The 22,137-nt window shown below is 49.8% G+C and overlaps 1 protein-coding gene across 1 annotated transcript; it reads left to right on the forward strand.

The window, feature by feature from the left end:
- The first annotated feature begins 15,900 nt into the window (after positions 1-15,900).
- Positions 15,901-16,881, forward strand: LOC135900524 (arylamine N-acetyltransferase-like). The gene has a single exon (XM_065430006.1). The coding sequence runs from the start codon at positions 15,901-15,903 to the stop codon at positions 16,879-16,881; it is 981 nt and encodes a 326-aa protein (XP_065286078.1).
- The last annotated feature ends 5,256 nt before the right edge of the window (positions 16,882-22,137 follow it).

Raw genomic sequence — 22,137 nt, forward strand, 5'->3', positions numbered from 1 at the left:
TGTTACTTTCTTTTCATAAAAACAAATTAACTAACATTCCAACTATTACGAAGATCATTTGTTTACCATAAAGTTGGAAAAATTATCGATCACGCGCCCTGGTCAGCCAATCAGATAGCTCGCCCCACTGACGTAATATGCGTGATTTCGGTCATATGGGTAGGGGCGGCTTAAAATTCCGTCGAGCAGTGCGCTGCGATCGGCAGCGATGTGCATTTTTAAAACCTTATAATAAATTACACGCTTTACGCAGAGCACTTAGATGTGTCAATTAATGATCAGAAGGACCTACTCTTACGACTCAGTACGTTTGTAGAAAATCGTCAAAAGCGTTTCAGGGTCCCTTTAATAGCACGCTCATGTAAACTCATAATAATAATAATAATAATAATAATAATAATAATAATAATAATAATAATAATGCTACGGCACAATATGTGCGATAACGAAAGGCCAGCAGTGTGAAGACGACGACGACGGTTAGAAGCTTGCGCGGGCTGTCGCCTCTTGGCCAAGCGCAGCGTATTTTCCTTGTAAATATATTTGTACATAGCTTTTCGTTTGCGTCTTCCTACGTAACTTATCTGGTGGAGGTGGACGTTCCCTGTACCTCGTCACGGAGCTTCGCAGTGGACGGTACGTCGAGCCTTCCTTCATGGCTCCCGGTGACGACAACCCGACTCCGCCGGCTCCGACACCTGCTGCCACTTCGCCGACCTACATCACTCTCCCCGCTCCCCGTGATCCTGGCGTATTCTCGGGCCACGATGGGGAAGACGTCGATGACTGGATCAGCCTGTATGAACACGTCAGCCGCAATAACCGGTGGGACCCTACTATTATGCTCGCCAACGTAGTCTTTTACCTCGGTGGCACACCTCGAGTTTGGTATCGTACGCACGAAGATGAGCTCACCAGTTGGGATTCACTTAAGACACAGCTTCGAGACTTGTTCGGCAACCCCTACGGTCAACAACTTGCCGCGCAGAAGGCGCTTTCCGGCCGTGTGCAGACGTCAACAGAGCCCTATGTCACGTACATTCAGGACGTCTTGGCTCTGTGCCGCAAAGTTGACACCCACATGACTGAGTCAGACAAGCTTTCCCACATCCTCAAAGGCATTGCCGATGACGCCTTCAACTTGCTCGTTTGCAACAACGTAGCCACGGTGGATGCTGTTATAAAAGAGTGCCGCCGCCTGGAACTCGCCAAAAGCCGACGTATTGACCAGCCGTTTGCCCGTCTGCCCAACACCCCAGCGACATCTTCCTGTGCCGACGCTCCTCGTCCCAACAACACTGCCGATGTTACCAGGATCGTCCGGCGTGAGATCGAGGCCGCCTATCCGGCTGCCTTCGACTCCAGTCCCACCAACACTTTTGCTGTCACGGTCTCACTGATCCAGGCAGTTGTCCGCCAGGAGTTTGAAAACATGGGTCTTCACACCATCTGCTCGGCCCATCGCCCTGATACCCGCCCGGCTTCTTCGATTTCGCCCCGTCCCGCATCTTCTTACCCACCACGTTTCCGCAACCCATCTGAATGGCGCACTGCTGACGACAAGCCTATTTGTTTCCACTGCCATCAAATCGGGCACACTTCTCGGTACTGTCGTAGTCGCTGGAGTTCCCCGATCCGGTCTACTTATACTGCCTACTCTCGCCCCTCAGGTGGCCCTTCTCGTCCCTATGCCGCACGCTCCGATAATGCCGCCACTGATTCTCCTGCAACGAACCGCCCCTTTCTCGTTCGCCTTCGCCCCAACGACGACAATCTCGCTCTCCCCAGCCCCTTCGCTCCTACTCGCCGACTCCCTTCGGACGCCGCTCCCAGCCGGAAAACTAGACGACGCAGCGCCTCGAGGTGACGCTGCACTGCTCCCTACGCCGCCAAATCCTCTACTGACTTTGCCCACTCATCTGAACCTTCTTGACGTGCAAGTCGACGGTGTTTCTGTGTCTGCTCTCATAGACACTGGAGCGCATTTGTCCGTAATGAGCTCTGACCTTCGTAACCGGCTCAAGAAAATTATCACGCCCGCCACGACGCCTGTTGTCCGTGTCGCCGATGGCGGATCAGCCCCCGTAATTGGTATGTGTACCGCCCGCGTCTCCTTCGCCGATCGCTCAACAATCGTGCTATTCACAGTCATCGCCCACTGTCCCCACGACATCATCCTCGGCTTAGACTTCCTCTCCGCACATTCTGCACTCATCGACTGTTCCGCCAGTACTCTCCGCCTTGACCTGCCTGTTCTGGATCCTGCTGAACCCCACCCCAGTCGCCTCAGTTCCGCCGACTTCGTTCGCTTGCCACCTTCGGCACTGACCTACGTTGACCTAGTGTCATCCCCACCAGTCCCCGACGGTCACTACATCGCGGCGCCTATGCAAGACGTCCTCCTTACACACGGGATCACAGTACCCCATACAGTTTTATCTATTACGGCGAATTGCGCCTGCCTGCCAGTGGTCAACTTTGGCTTGACGACACAAGTGCTGCCACGTGGGATGTCTTTGGCCCAGCTTTGTTCATTCGAGGATCACTCAGTAGCATCCATTGCAGTAGACGACACTTCATTCGATACTCCTCTACCATCGCAGTCGCCAGATTGTACCATCGCTGACTTCCGGAAAATGATTGCCCCCGACTTGCCCTCCGAGCACGCTCGTGAACTCTACCGCGTTCTGTTTTCCTACCACGATATTTTTGACTTTAACGATCGTCCTTTTGCCCAAACTACAGCTGTCAAACATCGCATTAATACCGGCGATGCCCCTCCTATTCATCGCCGCCCGTATCGAGTGTCCCCAGCTGAGCGTCAAGTTATTCACGCAGAAGTTCGCAAAATGCTTACCAAGAACGTTATTGAACCGTCATGTAGTCCTTGGGCGTCACCGGTTGTGCTGGTGAAAAAGAAGGATGGCTCATGGCGCTTTTGCGTGGATTATCGGCACCTTAACAGGGTTACCAAAAAGGACGTGTATCCCCTACCTCGGATTGATGACGCCCTTGACTGCCTCCACGGTGCTCGCTATTTCTCCTCTATTGACCTTCGCTCCGGCTATTGGCAGATTGCCGTGGACGATCTCGACCGCGAGAAGACTGCCTTTGTAACACTTGACGGTCTTTATCAATTCAAGGTGATGCCGTTCGGCCTATGTAACGCTCCTGCCACTTTTGAACGCATGATGGACTCCCTTCTTCACGGTTTCAAATGGTCCACGTGCTTGTGCTACTTGGACGACGTTATCGTATTCTCCCCAACGTTCGCTACGCACCTCGAGCGCCTCTCAGCAGTCCTGGACGTTTTTCGGCGAGCCGGTCTGCAACTCAACGCATCGAAGTGCCAATTCGGCCGTCGCCAGATTACCGTCCTTGGACATCTCGTTGACGCGAACGGAGTGCAACCGGACCCAGGAAAGATCCATGCTGTTGCGCACTTCCCTGTTCCGAAGTGTGTCAAGGATGTGCGCAGCTTCATCGGCCTTTGTTCGTACTTCCGCCGTTTCGTGAGGAATTTCGCCGCCATAGCACGACCACTAACCGACCTTTTAAAAAAGACGCTCCTTTCCAGTGGGGCGATAACGAGGCCTCTGCATTCTCTCATCTAATCGACATTCTCACAACGCCTCCCGTTCTGGGCCATTTCGATCCTTCTGCGCATACCGAAGTCCGTACTGACGCCAGCGGTCACGGAATTGGAGCAGTACTGGCACAACGCCAGCGTGGCCATGACCGTGTTATCGCTTACGCCAGCAGGCTCCTCTCACCCGCGGAGCGCAACTATTCCATCACTGAGCGTGAGTGTCTGGCCCTAGTTTGGGCGGTTGCGAAATTCCGCCCATACTTATATGGCCGATCATTTTCCGTTGTCACAGACCATCACGCGCTTTGTTGGTTATGCTCATTGAAAGACCCTTCAGGAAGACTTGGTCGCTGGGCCTTACGGCTCCAAGAATATTCGTTCTCTGTCACCTACAAATCTGGCCGACTACACAAGGACGCTGACTGCCTGTCTCGCTACCCGGTAGACGAGCCTGACGACGCCGACAGTAGTACCGCCGACGGCATTTTCTCTGTGTCTGCCTTCGCTAACATCGCCGATGAGCAGTACCGAGACCTATCGCTGCGAGTACTCATCGAGCGTCTGCGCTCTACACCTACCGACGCATCCGTTCGCCGATATGTCCTCGAGGGCGGCATTCTGTACCGAAGGGGCTTCCTCCCTGATGGCCCTGATCTTCTTCTTGTCGTGCCACAACATCTACGACAGACTGTGCTCTTTGAGATGCATGACGCACCCACTGCAGGACATCTTGGGATAACCCGCACGTACGACCGCGTCCGCCGCCGCTTCTATTGGCCTGGTCTCGCTCGCTCCGTTCGACGCTATGTTGCTGCCTGTGATCCCTGCCAGCGTCGGAAGACACCTCAGGTGCTACCTGCCGGTCATCTCCAGCCGATCACCGTCCCTGTGGAACCGTTCTTTCGTGTTGGATTAGACCTGCTCGTTCCCTTTCCCACGTCATCCTCTGGGAACAAATGGGTAGCCGTCGCGACAGATTACGCCACCCGATACGCTATCACTCGGGCTCTCCCTACCAGCTGCGCCACTGACGTCGCGGACTTTCTCTTGCGTGACATTATCTTGCTTCATGGCGCCCCGCGACAGCTGCTTACTGACCGTGGTCGAAACTTCCTCTCGAAAGTTATCGCTGACATTGTGCGTTCCTGTTCCATTCAACACAAACTCACTACTTCATACCATCCTCAAACCAATGGCCTGACAGAGCGGTTAAACCGTATTCTTACCGATATGCTGGCCAAGTACGTTTCCAAGGACCACCACGACTGGGACATTGCCCTTCCTTACGTAACATTTGCGTACAATTCTTCCCGGCATGACACCGCCGGATTTTCTCCCTTTTATCTACTGTACGGTCGCGAACCTACCTTGCCCCTAGACACGGCACTTCCTCCTGCTGTGGTCTCAACAAGCGAGTATGCGCGCGACGCCATCGCCCTCGCCAACCATGCACGCCAGCTTGCCCGTGCTCGCCTTACTGCCTCACAGACCGCTCAGCAGTGTCAGTACAACGCCCGCCATCGTGACGTACAGTTTTCACCTGGTGCGCTCGCGCTCCTGTGGTTGCCCTCTCGTCACTTCGGACTTTCAGAGAAGCTTCTTTCGCGATACACAGGGCCCTACCGCGTGCTGCGCCAGGTGACGCCTGTGACTTACGAAATTGCTCCTGTGGGCTCAACCTCGTCCTCTCCTGTGGCATCTAGTGATGTCGTACACGTCAGTAGGCTCAAGGCCTACTACACTGCTTCCGAGTCCGATCTTTAGTCGCTCCGGGACGGCGCTTTTGCAGCCGGGGGTAGTGCTACGGCACAATATGTGCGATCACGAAAGGCCAGCAGTGTGAAGACGACGACGACGGTTAGAAGCTTGCGCGGGCTGTCGCCTCTTGGCCAAGCGCAGCGTATTTTCCTTGTAAATATATTTGTACATAGCTTTTCGTTTGCGTCTTCCTACGTAACTTATCTGGTGGAGGTGGACGTTCCCTGTACCTCGTCACGGAGCTTCGCAGTGGACGGTACGTCGAGCCTTCCTTCATGGCTCCCGGTGACGACAACCCGACTCCGCCGGCTCCGACACCTGCTGCCACTTCGCCGACCTACATCACTCTCCCCGCTCCCCGTGATCCTGGCGTATTCTCGGGCCACGATGGGGAAGACGTCGATGACTGGATCAGCCTGTATGAACACGTCAGCCGCAATAACCGGTGGGACCCTACTATTATGCTCGCCAACGTAGTCTTTTACCTCGGTGGCACACCTCGAGTTTGGTATCGTACGCACGAAGATGAGCTCACCAGTTGGGATTCACTTAAGACACAGCTTCGAGACTTGTTCGGCAACCCCTACGGTCAACAACTTGCCGCGCAGAAGGCGCTTTCCGGCCGTGTGCAGACGTCAACAGAGCCCTATGTCACGTACATTCAGGACGTCTTGGCTCTGTGCCGCAAAGTTGACACCCACATGACTGAGTCAGACAAGCTTTCCCACATCCTCAAAGGCATTGCCGATGACGCCTTCAACTTGCTCGTTTGCAACAACGTAGCCACGGTGGATGCTGTTATAAAAGAGTGCCGCCGCCTGGAACTCGCCAAAAGCCGACGTATTGACCAGCCGTTTGCCCGTCTGCCCAACACCCCAGCGACATCTTCCTGTGCCGGCGCTCCTCGTCCCAACAACACTGCCGATGTTACCAGGATCGTCCGGCGTGAGATCGAGGCCGCCTATCCGGCTGCCTTCGACTCCAGTCCCACCAACACTTTTGCTGTCACGGTCTCACTGATCCAGGCTGTTGTCCGCCAGGAGTTTGAAAACATGGGTCTTCACACCATCTGCTCGGCCCATCGCCCTGATACCCGCCCGGCTTCTTCGATTTCGCCCCGTCCCGCATCTTCTTACCCACCACGTTTCCGCAACCCATCTGAATGGCGCACTGCTGACGACAAGCCTATTTGTTTCCACTGCCATCGAATCGGGCACACTTCTCGGTACTGTCGTAGTCGCTGGAGTTCCCCGATCCGGTCTACTTATACTGCCTACTCTCGCCCCTCAGGTGGCCCTTCTCGTCCCTATGCCGCACGCTCCGATAATGCCGCCACTGATTCTCCTGCAACGAACCGCCCCCCTATTCTCGTTCGCCTTCGCCCCAACGACGACAATCTCGCTTTCCCCAGCCCCGTCGCTCCTACTCGCCGACTCCCTTCGGACGCCGCTCCCAGCCGGAAAACTAGACGACGCAGCGCCTCGAGGTGACGCTGCACTGCTCCCTACGCCGCCAAATCCTCTACTGACTTTGCCCACTCATCTGAACCTTCTTGACGTGCAAGTCGACGGTGTTTCTGTGTCTGCTCTCATAGACACTGGAGCGCATTTGTCCGTAATGAGCTCTGACCTTCGTAACCGGCTCAAGAAAATTATCACGCCCGCCACGACGCCTGTTGTCCGTGTCGCCGATGGCGGATCAGCCCCCGTAATTGGTATGTGTACCGCCCGCGTCTCCTTCGCCGATCGCTCAACAATCGTGCTATTCACAGTCATTGCCCACTGTCCCCACGACATCATCCTCGGCTTAGACTTCCTCTCCGCACATTCTGCTCTCATCGACTGTTCCGCCAGTACTCTCCGCCTTGACCTGCCTGTTCTGGATCCTGCTGAACCCCACCCCAGTCGCCTCAGTTCCGCCGACTTCGTTCGCTTGCCACCTTCGGCACTGACCTACGTTGACCTAGTGTCATCCCCACCAGTCCCCGACGGTCACTACATCGCGGCGCCTATGCAAGACGTCCTCCTTACACACGGGATCACAGTACCCCATACAGTTTTATCTATTACGGCGAATTGCGCCTGCCTGCCAGTGGTCAACTTTGGCTTGACGACACAAGTGCTGCCACGTGGGATGTCTTTGGCCCAGCTTTGTTCATTCGAGGATCACTCAGTAGCATCCATTGCAGTAGACGACACTTCATTCGATACTCCTCTACCATCGCAGTCGCCAGATTGTACCATCGCTGACTTCCGGAAAATGATTGCCCCCGACTTGCCCTCCGAGCACGCTCGTGAACTCTACCGCGTTCTGTTTTCCTACCACGATATTTTTGACTTTAACGATCGTCCTTTTGCCCAAACTACAGCTGTCAAACATCGCATTAATACCGGCGATGCCCCTCCTATTCATCGCCGCCCGTATCGAGTGTCCCCAGCTGAGCGTCAAGTTATTCACGCAAAAGTTCGCAAAATGCTTACCAAGAACATTATTGAACCGTCATGTAGTCCTTGGGCGTCACCGGTTGTGCTGGTGAAAAAGAAGGATGGCTCATGGCGCTTTTTCGTGGATTATCGGCACCTTAACAGGGTTACCAAAAAGGACGTGTATCCCCTACCTCGGATTGATGACGCCCTTGACTGCCTCCACGGTGCTCGCTATTTCTCCTCTATTGACCTTTGCTCCGGCTATTGGCAGATTGCCGTGGACGATCTCGACCGCGAGAAGACTGCCTTTGTAACACTTGACGGTCTTTATCAATTCAAGGTGATGCCGTTCGGCCTATGTAACGCTCCTGCCACTTTTGAACGCATGATGGACTCCCTTCTTCACGGTTTCAAATGGTCCACGTGCTTGTGCTACTTGGACGACGTTATCGTATTCTCCCCAACGTTCGCTACGCACCTCGAGCGCCTCTCAGCAGTCCTGGACGTTTTTCGGCGAGCCGGTCTGCAACTCAACGCATCGAAGGGCCAATTCGGCCGTCGCCAGATTACCGTCCTTGGACATCTCGTTGACGCGAACGGAGTGCAACCGGACCCAGGAAAGATCCATGCTGTTGCGCACTTCCCTGTTCCGAAGTGTGTCAAGGATGTGCGCAGCTTCATCGGCCTTTGTTCGTACTTCCGCCGTTTCGTGAGGAATTTCGCCGCCATAGCACGACCACTAACCGACCTTTTAAAAAAGACGCTCCTTTCCAGTGGGGCGATAACGAGGCCTCTGCATTCTCTCATCTAATCGACATTCTCACAACGCCTCCCGTTCTGGCCCATTTCGATCCTTCTGCGCATACCGAAGTCCGTACTGACGCCAGCGGTCACGGAATTGGAGCAGTACTGGCACAACGCCAGCGTGGCCATGACCGTGTTATCGCTTACGCCAGCAGGCTCCTCTCACCCGTGGAGCGCAACTATTCCATCACTGAGCGTGAGTGTCTGGCCCTAGTTTGGGCGGTTGCGAAATTCCGCCCATACTTATATGGCCGATCATTTTCCGTTGTCACAGACCATCACGCGCTTTGTTGGTTATGCTCATTGAAAGACCCTTCAGGAAGACTTGGTCGCTGGGCCTTACGGCTCCAAGAATATTCGTTCTCTGTCACCTACAAATCTGGCCGACTACACAAGGACGCTGACTGCCTGTCTCGCTACCCGGTAGACGAGCCTGACGACGCCGACAGTAGTACCGCCGACGGCATTTTCTCTGTGTCTGCCTTCGCTAACATCGCCGATGGGCAGTACCGAGACCTATCGCTGCGAGTACTCATCGAGCGTCTGCGCTCTACACCTACCGACGCATCCGTTCGCCGATATGTCCTCCAGGGCGGCATTCTGTACCGAAGGGGCTTCCTCCCTGATGGCCCTGATCTTCTTCTTGTCGTGCCACAACATCTACGACAGACTGTGCTCTTTGAGATGCATGACGCACCCACTGCAGGACATCTTGGGATAACGCGCACGTACGACCGCGTCCGCCGCCGCTTCTATTGGCCTGGTCTCGCTCGCTCCGTTCGACGCTATGTTGCTGCCTGTGATCCCTGCCAGCGTCGGAAGACACCTCAGGTGCTACCTGCCGGTCATCTCCAGCCGATCACCGTCCCTGTGGAACCGTTCTTTCGTGTTGGATTAGACCTGCTCGTTCCCTTTCCCACGTCATCCTCTGGGAACAAATGGGTAGCCGTCGCGACTGATTACGCCACCCGATACGCTATCACTCGGGCTCTCCCTACCAGCTGCGCCACTGACGTCGCGGACTTTCTCTTGCGTGACATTATCTTGCTTCATGGCGCCCCGCGACAGCTGCTTACTGACCGTGGTCGAAACTTCCTCTCGAAAGTTATCGCTGACATTGTGCGTTCCTGTTCCATTCAACACAAACTCACTACTTCATACCATCCTCAAACCAATGGCCTGACAGAGCGGTTAAACCGTATTCTTACCGATATGCTGGCCAAGTACGTTTCCAAGGACCACCACGACTGGGACATTGCCCTTCCTTACGTAACATTTGCGTACAATTCTTCCCGGCACGACACCACCGGATTTTCTCCCTTTTATCTACTGTACGGTCGCGAACCTACCTTGCCCCTAGACACGGCACTTCCTCCTGCTGTGGTCTCAACAAGCGAGTATGCGCGCGACGCCATCGCCCTCGCCGACCATGCACGCCAGCTTGCCCGTGCTCGCCTTACTGCCTCACAGACCGCTCAGCAGTGTCAGTACAACGCCCGCCATCGTGACGTACAGTTTTCACCTGGTGCGCTCGCGCTCCTGTGGTTGCCCTCTCGTCACTTCGGACTTTCAGAGAAGCTTCTTTCGCGATACACAGGGCCCTACCGCGTGCTGCGCCAGGTGACGCCTGTGACTTACGAAATTGCTCCTGTGGGCTCAACCTCGTCCTCTCCTGTGGCATCTAGTGATGTCGTACACGTCAGTAGGCTCAAGGCCTACTACACTGCTTCCGAGTCCGATCTTTAGTCGCTCCGGGACGGCGCTTTTGCAGCCGGGGGTAGTGCTACGGCACAATATGTGCGATCACGAAAGGCCAGCAGTGTGAAGACGACGACGACGGTTAGAAGCTTGCGCGGGCTGTCGCCTCTTGGCCAAGCGCAGCGTATTTTCCTTGTAAATATATTTGTAGATAGCGTTTCGTTTGCGTCTTCCTACGTAACAATAATAATCATAATAATAATAATAATACTCAACCTATTTTATGTTCACTGCAGGAAGACGGCCTCTCCCCGCGACTTCCAATTACTCTTGTCCTGCGCCAGCCGCTTCCAACCAGCACCCGCAAATTTCCTAATTTCGTCGCACCACCTAATCTTCTGTCTTCCTCTACTGCACTTCCCTTCTTTTTGTACCTATTATGTCACTTTAATGGTCCAATGGTTATCTACTATACGCATTACATGACCTGCCCAGCGCCATTTCTTTCTCTTCATGTCAAGTAGAATGTCGTGTATACCCATTTCCTCTCTGATTCAAACTACTCTCTTTCTGTCTCAAAGTTATGTCTAGCATTCTTCGCTCCATGGCTCTTTGCGTAGTCCTTAACTTGTTTTTAAGCTTCTTTGTTAGTCTCCAAGTCTCTACACCATATGTTAGCACCCGTAAAATGCACTGATTGTATACTTTCCTTTTCAATGATAACGGTAAGCTCCCAGTCAGGAGCTCACGATGTCTGCCATGCACGATGCAATCCATTTTTTATTCTTCAGTGAATTTCCTTCCCATGGTCAGGGTTCCCGGTGATTAGTTGACCGAGGTAAACGTACACAGACTCTAGAGGCTGACTGGCGATCTTGAACTCTTGTTCCCTTGCCCCCTTACTTATAATTATCTTTCTCTTCTGCATATCAATCTTCAGCCCAACTCTTACACTCTCCCTGTTAAGGTCCTCAATCATTTATTGCAGCTCGTCCGCAGTGTTGCTGATTAGAACAATGTCATCGGCAAACCGAAGGTTGCTAAGGTATTCGCCAACGATCCTTACTCCTAAACCTCTCCAGTTTATTAGCTTGAATACTCCCCAGTTTAATAGCTTGAATAGCATTGGAGAGATTGTGTCTCCTTGTCTGACCCCTTTCTTTATAGGTATCGTCCTACTTTTCTTGTGTAGGATTGAGGTGGCTGTGGGATCTCTGTAGATATTGTCACTTGGTCGTGACGTCAAAGAACAATGTAGCAATACTGTGAAAGGCAAAACTAGCTTTTATTGGGCAAACCTGTGCCCACAAAACAGGCTGCACTTAAAGCCCAACGAGAGCGGCGAACACAGTCGGTGATCGTCGAAAATCTGACCAGCGGGTCAAGCGCGTCGGCTTTTATACATCAGTCGTCAAATGTTCCAGAGTAATCGCTGGGACCCGCGTGCCTTCCACAAGGTTCTACATTATTCGCGTCGCGCACACACGCGATCAGATTACAGAAGGTTCGATCACTGACAGCGGATGGAAGCATCGATAACGTTCAAGAAGATTCCGACACATGCAGGCGCGTCCTGCACTGTACAAAAACATTTGTTAGGCAGTGAAAGATGTCACGCGATGAAGACAAATCAGTACACGTGTCAATATTTGCCAGAGCATTTATCAAGCGGTCTGTACTCATTGATTACGCAATGACTCTATGACTACTGGTGTCTCTACTGAATGAAATGCTTTTTTGTAATCTGTGAAAGCCGTAAAAAGAGGCTTATTGCACTCTGCGTTTTTCTCGATAACTTAATTAATGACAGGGACGTGATCCATGTTGGATAATTCCTTGCTGAAGCCCGCGTGTTCCCTTGTTTGACTCAAGCCCAGTGTTGCCCTTATCCTGTTGGAGATAATTTTGGTAAATATTTTATGTAATAGTGGGAGTAAGCTAATAGGCCTCTAATTTTTCAGTTCTTTATAGTCTCTGTTTTTGTGGATTAGTATAATGTTTGCAATCTTCCAGTTTTCTGGCACCCTTGCAATTGATAGATATTTCATATAGAGAGCCACCAGATTTTCAAGCATTACATCTCCTCCATCTTTGATTAAATCGACTGTTATTCCATCTTCTCCTGCTGTTTTCGCCGTTTCACGTCTTGCAAGGACCTTCTGACCTCATCTCTAGTTATAAGAGGAATTTTTGTATCCTGTTAATTATGGTTCCGAATGTAGTCCTCCCTAGTGCTCTGGGTACTGTACACGTCAGGATAGCATTCTTACGCTGCATTTAATATACCTTCGAGATTGCTGATGATATTACCGTGCTTATCTTTCATTGAATACGTCTTGATTTGTGCCATGCCAAGCTTTCCTCTCACTGATTTCAGGCTGCATCCATCTTTTACGGCTTCCTCAGTATTTCTCACATTATAATTTTAAGTATCACTTATTTTTGCCCTGTTGATCAGTTTTGACAGTTCCGCGGATTCTATGTTATCTCTTGAGTTGGGCACTTTCATTCTTTGTCGTTTCTTTATTAGGTCGTTTGTTATTTGAGAGAGCTTGCCGACTGGCTGCCTTGGTGCCTTCCCTCCCACTTCAGTTGCTGCCTTTGATGTCAGCATCGTTAGTTTCATTCATTAGCTCCATGTCACCATCATCTATCTGTTCTAAGGTTGCAAAATTGTTTGCAAGTACCAGCCTCAATTTGTCTGCTTTTACCCTTACTGCATCTATGCTGACCTGTTTCTTCTTGACCAACTTTACTCTTTCTCTGTTCGAATTGAGGTTAATCCCAGCCCTCACTAACCTATGAACACTGCATTTTACCCTAGCTATCACTTCTAGATTCTGCACTAGGTTGCGATCGGCAGAAGGTATGAAATCAATTTCATTCTTTGTTTCACCATTAGGGCGTTTCCAGGTCCACATTCTGTTGCTACGCTTCCTGAAAATGGTGTTCATTATTCCCAGCTCATTCCTTTCTGAGAATCCTACCAGCACCTCTGCTTTAGCGTTTCTAGAATTGACGCCGTAGTTGCCAATTTTCTGCTCACCCGCCTGCTTGTTCCCCGCTTTTGCATTGAAGTCACCCATTACTACTGTATACCGAGTTTGCACTTTTCTCATCGCTAATTCAACATCTTCATAAAACTAATCTAGTTCCTCATCGTAGTGGCTGGATGTTGCAGCGTAGGCTTGTACTACCTTTAATCTATACTTCTTATTAAGATTAATTACTACTACGGCTACCGTTTCATTATTGCCGTAGAATTCTTCAATGTTGCCCGCTATATCCTTATGGTTTAAGAATCCTACTCTGTATTACTCCTTTTCAGGGAGACCGGTTAAGCAGAGGACATAGCTGTTATTCAGCAACGTATAAGCCTCGCCAGTTCTTCTATTCTCACTAAGACCGATGATATCCCAAACGATGTCTGATAGTTCCTCGAACAGTACTGCTAAGCTAGCCTCACGTGACACAGTTCAGCTATTAAAGGTTGACAGGGTCACTTTCGATTGGCGGCCGGTTCGGACACAGAGATTCTTAGCAACTTCTGCTGAGTTATAGCCTGTGCCGCAGCTGCTGGGGACTGAGGGTCGTGAAATAATAGTAGGTATCATTGGGGAGAGGCCAATTCCGGTCCTGATGAGGGAGTGTCTTTCTTCAAGCTTCGTGGGCTTTCCTAATTTGGCTTGACCCTGATTAATATAGCCCCACTTGCTTTCGGCATCTTTCGGCGGTGACAGGCGCCACTCCAAGCCTGCAGATGTAGTGCTCAGGAGGATGTCATGCGCAGATACACCATCCATGTAAATTGCTCCAACACATTATCTTTAACCATATTATGGAATTTCTTGAAACTAACAAATTTTTATGCCCTTCCCAGCATCGTTTGGACGTGGCCTTAGCACAATGACACAACAGACAGAATTCGCTCATCACATGACTAGCTCTTTAGACTTAGGTGACCAGATTGATGCTATTTTGATAGACTTTGCAAAGGCCTTCGTCTGACATCTTCAACTTATGCAGAAGCTCTTCACTATATTAAAATGCGTCTTTCGTGGGCTGGATTGGACTTTGCTTTCCAGCGCTCAGAATATGTATGTTTCAACTCTACTAACTCACCCTTGAGGCCTGTTTCATCAGGGATTCCCCAAGGCTCAGTACTAGGTCCGCTTTTATTCCTGCTTTATGTTAATGATCTGCCCCTACACACCTCAGTTAAAATGCCCCTTTTGCAGATGATTGCGTTTTATATCAGACAAATAAATCTGCTACTGATCATATTATCCTTAAAAATTATTTGCTGATTTCTGTAACTGGTCGAAAGCATTGCAAATAACATAAACCTTCGAAAACGACGCTCATTACCTTCCTCCTTTGCCCATGCCTTCAATAATATTAGTTTAAATAGCGTCTTCGAATTCAAATATTTAGGTATCCTGCTAACACATGATTTGTCATGGTCGAAGCACATTTATGGCACCTGTAACAAGGCCTTTAAAAGACTGGGTTACTTACATTGTGCGCTGCGTCTCCCTCCTCAAGAAAATAAATATCTTAAATATAAGACCCTAATTCGCCCAATCTTCGAATATTCCTGCGTTCTATGGAATCCATACAAACACGGTGACGTCAAAAACTAGAATCAGTGCAACAAAGAAGCAGTGCGTTTTGTTTATAGGAGATATGACAAGGAGATTTCACCGTCTAACTATCCTCTTCTACTGGGTCTTGCTCATCTTACAGGGCGTCGCAAACTTGAATGCCCGCAATTCCTTCGCCTCTCGCCGGCACTCCATTCTTTGTCCTTGCAGGCGCATTCCTCGTTTGCTTCGTTCGTGGCTTCTAACATATATTCCCCGATTTCAGGAGCTGGCCAGTTAGGCTCCGAAAGTAAATACGCTTGCGGACGAGCGCAAGCTTGCATCCCCGCCCCCGCGCATGCGGCCACGGTGCAGCACTTCTCGCACGCATCGGAACACGGCGCGATCTTGGTGAGCACCTCCCCTCTCTTATAGCGCACTTGGGCTGCCTCGGATGGGCCGCGCTTGGCTACGCACCTACCACGCGGTACATCCAACTCTCCGTGAAGCAAATTTATATCACACAAGAAAGTTATTCTTTCCCTTCTCTGCTGATCTAACTGCTACAAAAATATAAAAAATAGGGTTATAGATGCCAAAGGATTTTAAAACACCGTGAATAACAAAGTACGAAGTGGCGTCTCCCAAAGTGTGAGCTCAGTTAGTGTGCGCTGTAGCTCAGCTTTGTGGATGGATGCAAACCGCCGTTCCTTGCGAGATTCTGCATGTACAAGACGCGTAGACGCGAGCTTGCGCGCTTCCGCAAGAGAACGAGCAGCCTGGGCCTGATGTTTGCGCGCAAAACATGTCAGCAATACGGGGACGAACTACAATTAATTTAGGGGCAGAGCGACTGCAGCGCGTATGTAAACTGTTGTCAGTGACATCTGTGCCATGTTTCCGGTGAGGACGGAGGTAATTTATTATTGGAAACGCGTTTCGTGTACGCAGTGTTGCGCCGTCAGTTTGCGTGTATCTTGAATTGCGCACACGACGTTCGGAATCAACTCTAGTGTGACAGAGCGAACTGGCAAGAGGAGACATGGATAGCTCAGCGCTCGTCTCATCGCAGCAAAACATTGACTGCAGCTTACATTATGGTGAGTCCTCAGAGCATCCGGACCCCGTCCTCTTCGCTGCTGTGGGAAAGCGAAAGATCGACTTGAGTGGCTACCGCATGGGACCACTTAAACCGAAAGAACTGCTTCTCTACCTTGACGTCCTGAAACTAAAGCCCAGTGCATTGAGTGAACCCAACCTCACCACCTTGAACACCCTCATGTTAGCCCACCTTGAACGAATCCCTTTCCAGGGGATAGATACTTTCGTGGGCCATACACCGCTGCTTGATGACGACTCAGTGTTCCGTAAGGTGATTGAGCAGCGCCGGGGTGGCTACTGCGTGGAGCTCAATAACATCTTCGGGAGGCTCTTGCTGACACTGGGCTTCAAGTTCAACATTCGGGCAGCCAGGGTCCGCTGGGGCCGTCCGCTGGACACGCCGTTGACCCCTCTAGGACACCTGCTCTTCTGCGTCGACCTGGGCGAGGGAGGAGAGTACTTCGCAGATGTTGGCTTTGGCGGGCCCAACCCGTTCAAAGCGCTGCCTGTAGAAGGCGACGCTGAGCCTTACCGTGTGCGCAGACTCGATGAAAAAGGGAACATCGAGGTGGCCATCAAGTCGACGGGGCGCGGTATCGCATCAGCGTGTTGGCGTCCCTTGTACCACGTGTTTCCTCCACCGCAAAAGTGGGTCGACTTCGTGCCACAGTACTGGTACGCCTCGCTGCACCCGCGGTCGTTGTTCCGTAACGTGCTCATGGTGGGGCGCTTCGCTGATGATTCGTGGCTGACGCTGGTGGACGGCCGCTTCTGCCGCCGCTCGAAGATCGGGCAAGTGCAAGAGCGTCATGTCACGGAGGTGGAAGAAGTTCTTCGCCTCTTCGGCACCGAGTTTGCTTTAAAGCTGAATCCCGACATTGACCTCGACTTCCTCAGGTGCCGCATTAAGAGCGTTATTTAAAAATGCAGCACTGCAGAAGGAGGTAAATTTGAAACAGAATGTTCCATTTCTCCTTCCAATCGCCTTGTGTAAAATTAAGGAAATAAATGCTTCTTTATATAGGTTAAATTTGCATGACCATGCACACATTATACAAATTGCAGATGTAGTCCTACGCAGTCCTACACGTTCAATGCTCACTGCACTAGTCATTTCAGTGTCTAACAGCGATCATCGCTGGCAGCCAAAATTGATTTACACTATGTTTAAAAAACAATCACAACATAACACATCCATTCGGTGTAAAAAACTACACTCTGCAGCTGTATATGCCACAACAACAATCTGATTATGAGGCTACGCCGCAGTATGGACTCGGGATTAATTTTCACCATTCGGATTTCTTTCGCTTCTAAATAAATTGAAGCATACGAGCGTTTTTATATTTCACTCACATTGAATTGCAATCGCCGCACCTGGGATCGAACCCGCCCCCTCGTGCACAGCAGCGCAATTCGAGTTCCATAAACTTTTATACAAGTCTTGGAATTCTGTTGTGGCTTCCCCAAAGACACCCTTTTGGAAGTGAACTCGACGCCGGCCTTCCGAAGTGTCATTACAGATAACCAATTGCTATGGATACACATGAGGACGATCAGGTGAAATGCAAATGGATTTATGTTTTCAACTGGCACAAATAAATTACCGCCATTCAGATCAGTTCTTAAATTTCGCTAATTTGGATGAATACGTCCTGACACCTATGGCGCTCCTGCGAAATGAACCTCTTAACCTATTTTTAAACGTTTTTACGTGGACCTACAATGCATTGCGGTCTACAGAGTCCCTTGGGAGAGAGCCTCACATGTATCTGTCTAAATTTTCTGCGATTCATAAGTGGTATAAAAAAGATTAACTTGCAGAATGTTGTGCAACACGTACAGATAGCCTCTTAGGTATAACATAAATGAACACTTTTCCATTCCACTGATTGCTTTTCGCCTTTCTTCTCCAAGGAAAACAAGGGCCTACAAGTCGTTCTTGCCTTAAAGCATATGGTAACATGACATATATAGTTGAAAAACAAACAGGTTCCTACACTGTGAGTCGAGAAGGTGAAGTATGCAACATTTTTTTTGGCAAACTTCTTCCCAGAAAAACAAGTAATACTCAAAGCACAATAATAAGGTCAAGCACACTCGTCGGTCATCAAATCGAACTTCAGAAGTCTTGTCTGGCGGCTATATATAACTCTATCCCTCTACTATGTTCTAAGTTAATCAATGGCACTCGCGCACATTCGATGACGTCCAAAAGGATTCATGCCACATGCACAGTCTTATTGCACAAAAGTCTGTTAGCTACGAACCAGAATTTGCGACGCCTATAAGTGGCGTCGCAAATTCCCTCGAGGATTCTAAGAAATGTGGGAACCGATGGCTGAGACAGCGCTCAGCTTCTTCCTCTCGCCTGCTCTGCCCCAGTGAAGGCTCGTCATCCATTTGTCGTCAACTGCGCCATCATCAATCTTCCTTCATAACTATTACACACAGCGCGCACTAAAAACACGGACGAAGAATAGGCAAACACGAGTGCTGCCCACTAGCATCACACTAGCACTGCCAGTTTGTACCGCGCCGAGAAACGGTGGCTGCGATCACATAAGTGCGCGAGGAAGTTTTCGTCGGAGATGAAAAACAAAAAATAAAGGGTGAACCCAAGTGCTGACGCTAAAAAGACAAGGTCGACTTACATGGTGGCTCAAATGATTTGATGATTAGACGTAGATTATATATTTCTATTGTGCATCATATTCTTGGTGACTATTCCCATATATCGATTTTTATTCGGGGTGCATTTCACGCGCGTTTCCATCTACCTTCGCTTGTTTGGCGTTGGCTCTTGGTTGATGTTTTTTTTTTCTTGAAGGCGTTACATGTTCGATCCGAGATACGTTGAACCCGTGTGAAATCTTCCAAGAAGGCCTCTCAAGAGCGCGGGGCGTGCAAGACCAAGCGGGATGCCCCGTGCAAACGTGTAAGTTATCACGTACTCTGCAGATAACGAAAGTAGTGAAATATCTACAACACTCTCTCGAGTGGGGGAAGTAGAAGAAGAGCCGACCAGTGCGGACGGCTGAATATGGGCTCCCGCTTTGTAAAATTGTTTTGGCAAGTTCTTTTGGCTTCCACGTTACACAATTGCATTATTCGACGCGGTTGGTCGCAAGGAACCGGAGGACACCGAACTTTCATCGGTGGGTGCTTTTGTTACTTTTCTCCAAGCTGTTTTCTGGTGGACCATGCTGGCGCGCCGCTAAACCTAACGCGCTGAACCTAACGGCAGAGCGGTGGCCGCTCGGCGAGATGCTCGCTCGAGACGCTTGGCGAGTCGCGGCGAGACGCGGTGCTATGGCCTCCAATCCAAGCGCGGTGATTGTTGAAGGCATGGATATTAGTGCGGAGGACGCGGAGTGCTCAGGCTGGGTGACAGCGCTGGACAAAAAGAAGAAGAAGACCGGACCGGGCGAGCCGAAGATGCCGGAGCCCGAAGCGAAGAAAACAGGCGAGAAACGCGGCAGCCGCAGTTCCCCACCACGGAGCGCGTTGGAGCGTATCGTGGTCACCTCGAGGCTCCCCAGATTACCGAGTGAGCAATTCAAGATCATCACATCGTCCGACCTCAAGGGGGGCTGGACTTGAAAAAGTCGGATTTGATACAGCTTGCCCGGGCGCTGGCCATGGCGGCGGCCCTGGCGCTGGCGCAAGTGCGGGATGATGAACTGTCGCCGATCAGTGAGAAAGGCCTCCGCCCATTTGACTGCACCTGTATCTCCCAAAATATCTTTTTATTTTTTTACCAGTTTCCTTTGAATAAACTTATCAAAGGCATTTCTGAAGGGAAGATAGATCAGATCCATTTGTCCCTTGCCATCGATGACTTTACTGAAATTGTGAACACTTTCTAGTAATTTTGTTATATTCGGCAAGCGCTCGCTACACCCATGTTGATAGTTACTAAGATTTTTGTTCTGTGACAAAAACAGCGGTATGACCTCAGAAACGATATGTTCTAACATTTTACAGCAGCCTGACGTTAGCGCAATGAACCTGTAATTGGCAATAGACGTGGTGTCACCCTCTTTAAAGACGGGTATAACTTTACTCATCTTTCATTCTTCAGGAAGTGTACCTGACCATAGTGACTTCGTGAGGATAGTGAAGAGGTACTTCGCCTTCTCAGTCCTCTCAGCGTACCCCTTTAAAAACAAATTTGGTATCTCATCAGGACCTGTCAATTCTTTGTATTTATGTTCAGCAGCAAGTTCAATACTGCTTCAAACGTTACCCGCAGTTCCTGTGCAACTGGTAGCTGTTGGCGTACATCAAATTTTGACTGCTGTCCATCATCACTGGTGAAAACACTAGCAAAAACGTTATTGAGGGGGTCCACTATTTGACCTTTATCCTCAATAAGTCTCTGTTCTGTGCTTGTTTTAGTGACTGCCTTCTTAGTTGGAGCCAGGTGCCTCCAAAACTTTAGGGGTGATTCGCGTAGAACAGTGTCCATATTGACAACATAGTACTTGTCCCTGAATTCCTTCATCATTACCTTAGGCTGCTTACTCAAGTTTACATGGGATCACGAAGAGCGGAATCATGTGTCCGCTTGTAAAGTGGCCTAGGCCTTGCCACTTTTCTTTTCAGTTGTATGATTTCTCTCGTAATCCATGGGCATCGCATTCGTTTTGTTTTACTGTTGAGAGGAACATAGTGGCTTACACATTTGTGAACCGTTCTTTTAAAGTTTAACCACAGCTAATCAATATGCGCAGGTTCATCTTGACTTAATTTTTCAAACTTCTCAAAATAAAAGGTTAGTTCAACTGTTATTGAAGTATCATCAGCCTAATTAAATGGTCTGTGTTATGAAATATGTCTAGGGACTCTTGAAAAGGAACGTTTATTTAAAGACAATCTTACAATCGAGTTATCCGAGAACCCGGGCAGAATGTCAACTCTATAGTATTTCGATACAATGCCATGACTTTAAAAAAAGAGGTCAATAACTTATTTGCTATTACCGCAGACCCTAGTAAAGTCACGTACTACTTGTGCAAGTCTATGTGAAAACAAATATCTCTAATTGCGGAGCCTGCATTGCGGTCTCCCGTACCCGTTTCCATTTCATCCCGTTCAACGCGTGGAACATGGAAATCCCCCGCTATGATAACGTTTTTGTTCTGAATGAGTAAATCATGCAGTTTCTTACTCAGTGCAATAATACTGACGGCAGTACTTCCCGGAGCGCGATATACGCATCGCACAATCAAGCCGGGGCGTTCAAAAATTTTGAGACATCTTGCTTTAATGTCGGACGGTTTGTAAAGGACCGTCTATTTAACGCTGCATTCACGAAAGATGGCAACACCCCTACCCCTGCTACGGCGGTCATTTCTGATAACGTTATATCCCGGAGGGCATATTTCACAATCTCGGACACCCTTATGTAGCCGCGTTTCTGTCACAAATACCATATATGGGTGATGCTCAAATAAAACGTGCTCCAGGTCTACAGCTTTATTAACAACGCTAGGGGCACTGATGTTCAGAAGCCGAAGCTTGCCCAGATGCTCGTGGCAGACATTTAAGGAAGCAGTAGTTCTTGCACCTGTATTAGACGGGCTGTCAGTCACCGGATAGCTTGGTTTGTGGCTTCATGCCATGCGTGCATCACTCATTTTATCTTCATTTTGTCATACAGAAAGGTGACCTTCCTTTTTCTTTTTCTGTTTTCCACTTCGCTGCTCCACAGGCATTGTCTTCCCCTTTTTATTTCATGCGAAAAGTATTCATTGATGAACATATTTGTACCCCTGAGCCCATTGCGATTGCGTAATACATCCTTCTTTTCTGTCAGGCTTCACAGGCGCAGAGTGACGGATCTTGGTCCGTTTGAAGAAGGTTTTCTAATTTGATATATACGTTCGACACTTGTAACTGATAGATTCAGTTTCCCATGCAGAATTCCCACTACAACTTCAGCTTCAAACTTACTCCGTCTCATTCTGCGCACCTGGAATGCCTCTGATCACAATGTTATGACTTCTGCTTTGGGTCCCTATTTGGTCAATCTTTTTCATCAGTTTCGCAAAAGTATATGACAGAGTTAACAGTTCTGTTTCAGTCACTTGTACCCTTTTTGCCAGTGCAGGTATCTGGGACAAAGCCATTTCGACACTAACAATTTTTTGTTTCATTCCCGTCATTTCTGCTT

Source organism: Dermacentor albipictus, chromosome 5 (genome assembly GCF_038994185.2).
Source record: "Dermacentor albipictus isolate Rhodes 1998 colony chromosome 5, USDA_Dalb.pri_finalv2, whole genome shotgun sequence".
Lineage (NCBI taxonomy): Eukaryota > Metazoa > Arthropoda > Arachnida > Ixodida > Ixodidae > Dermacentor > Dermacentor albipictus.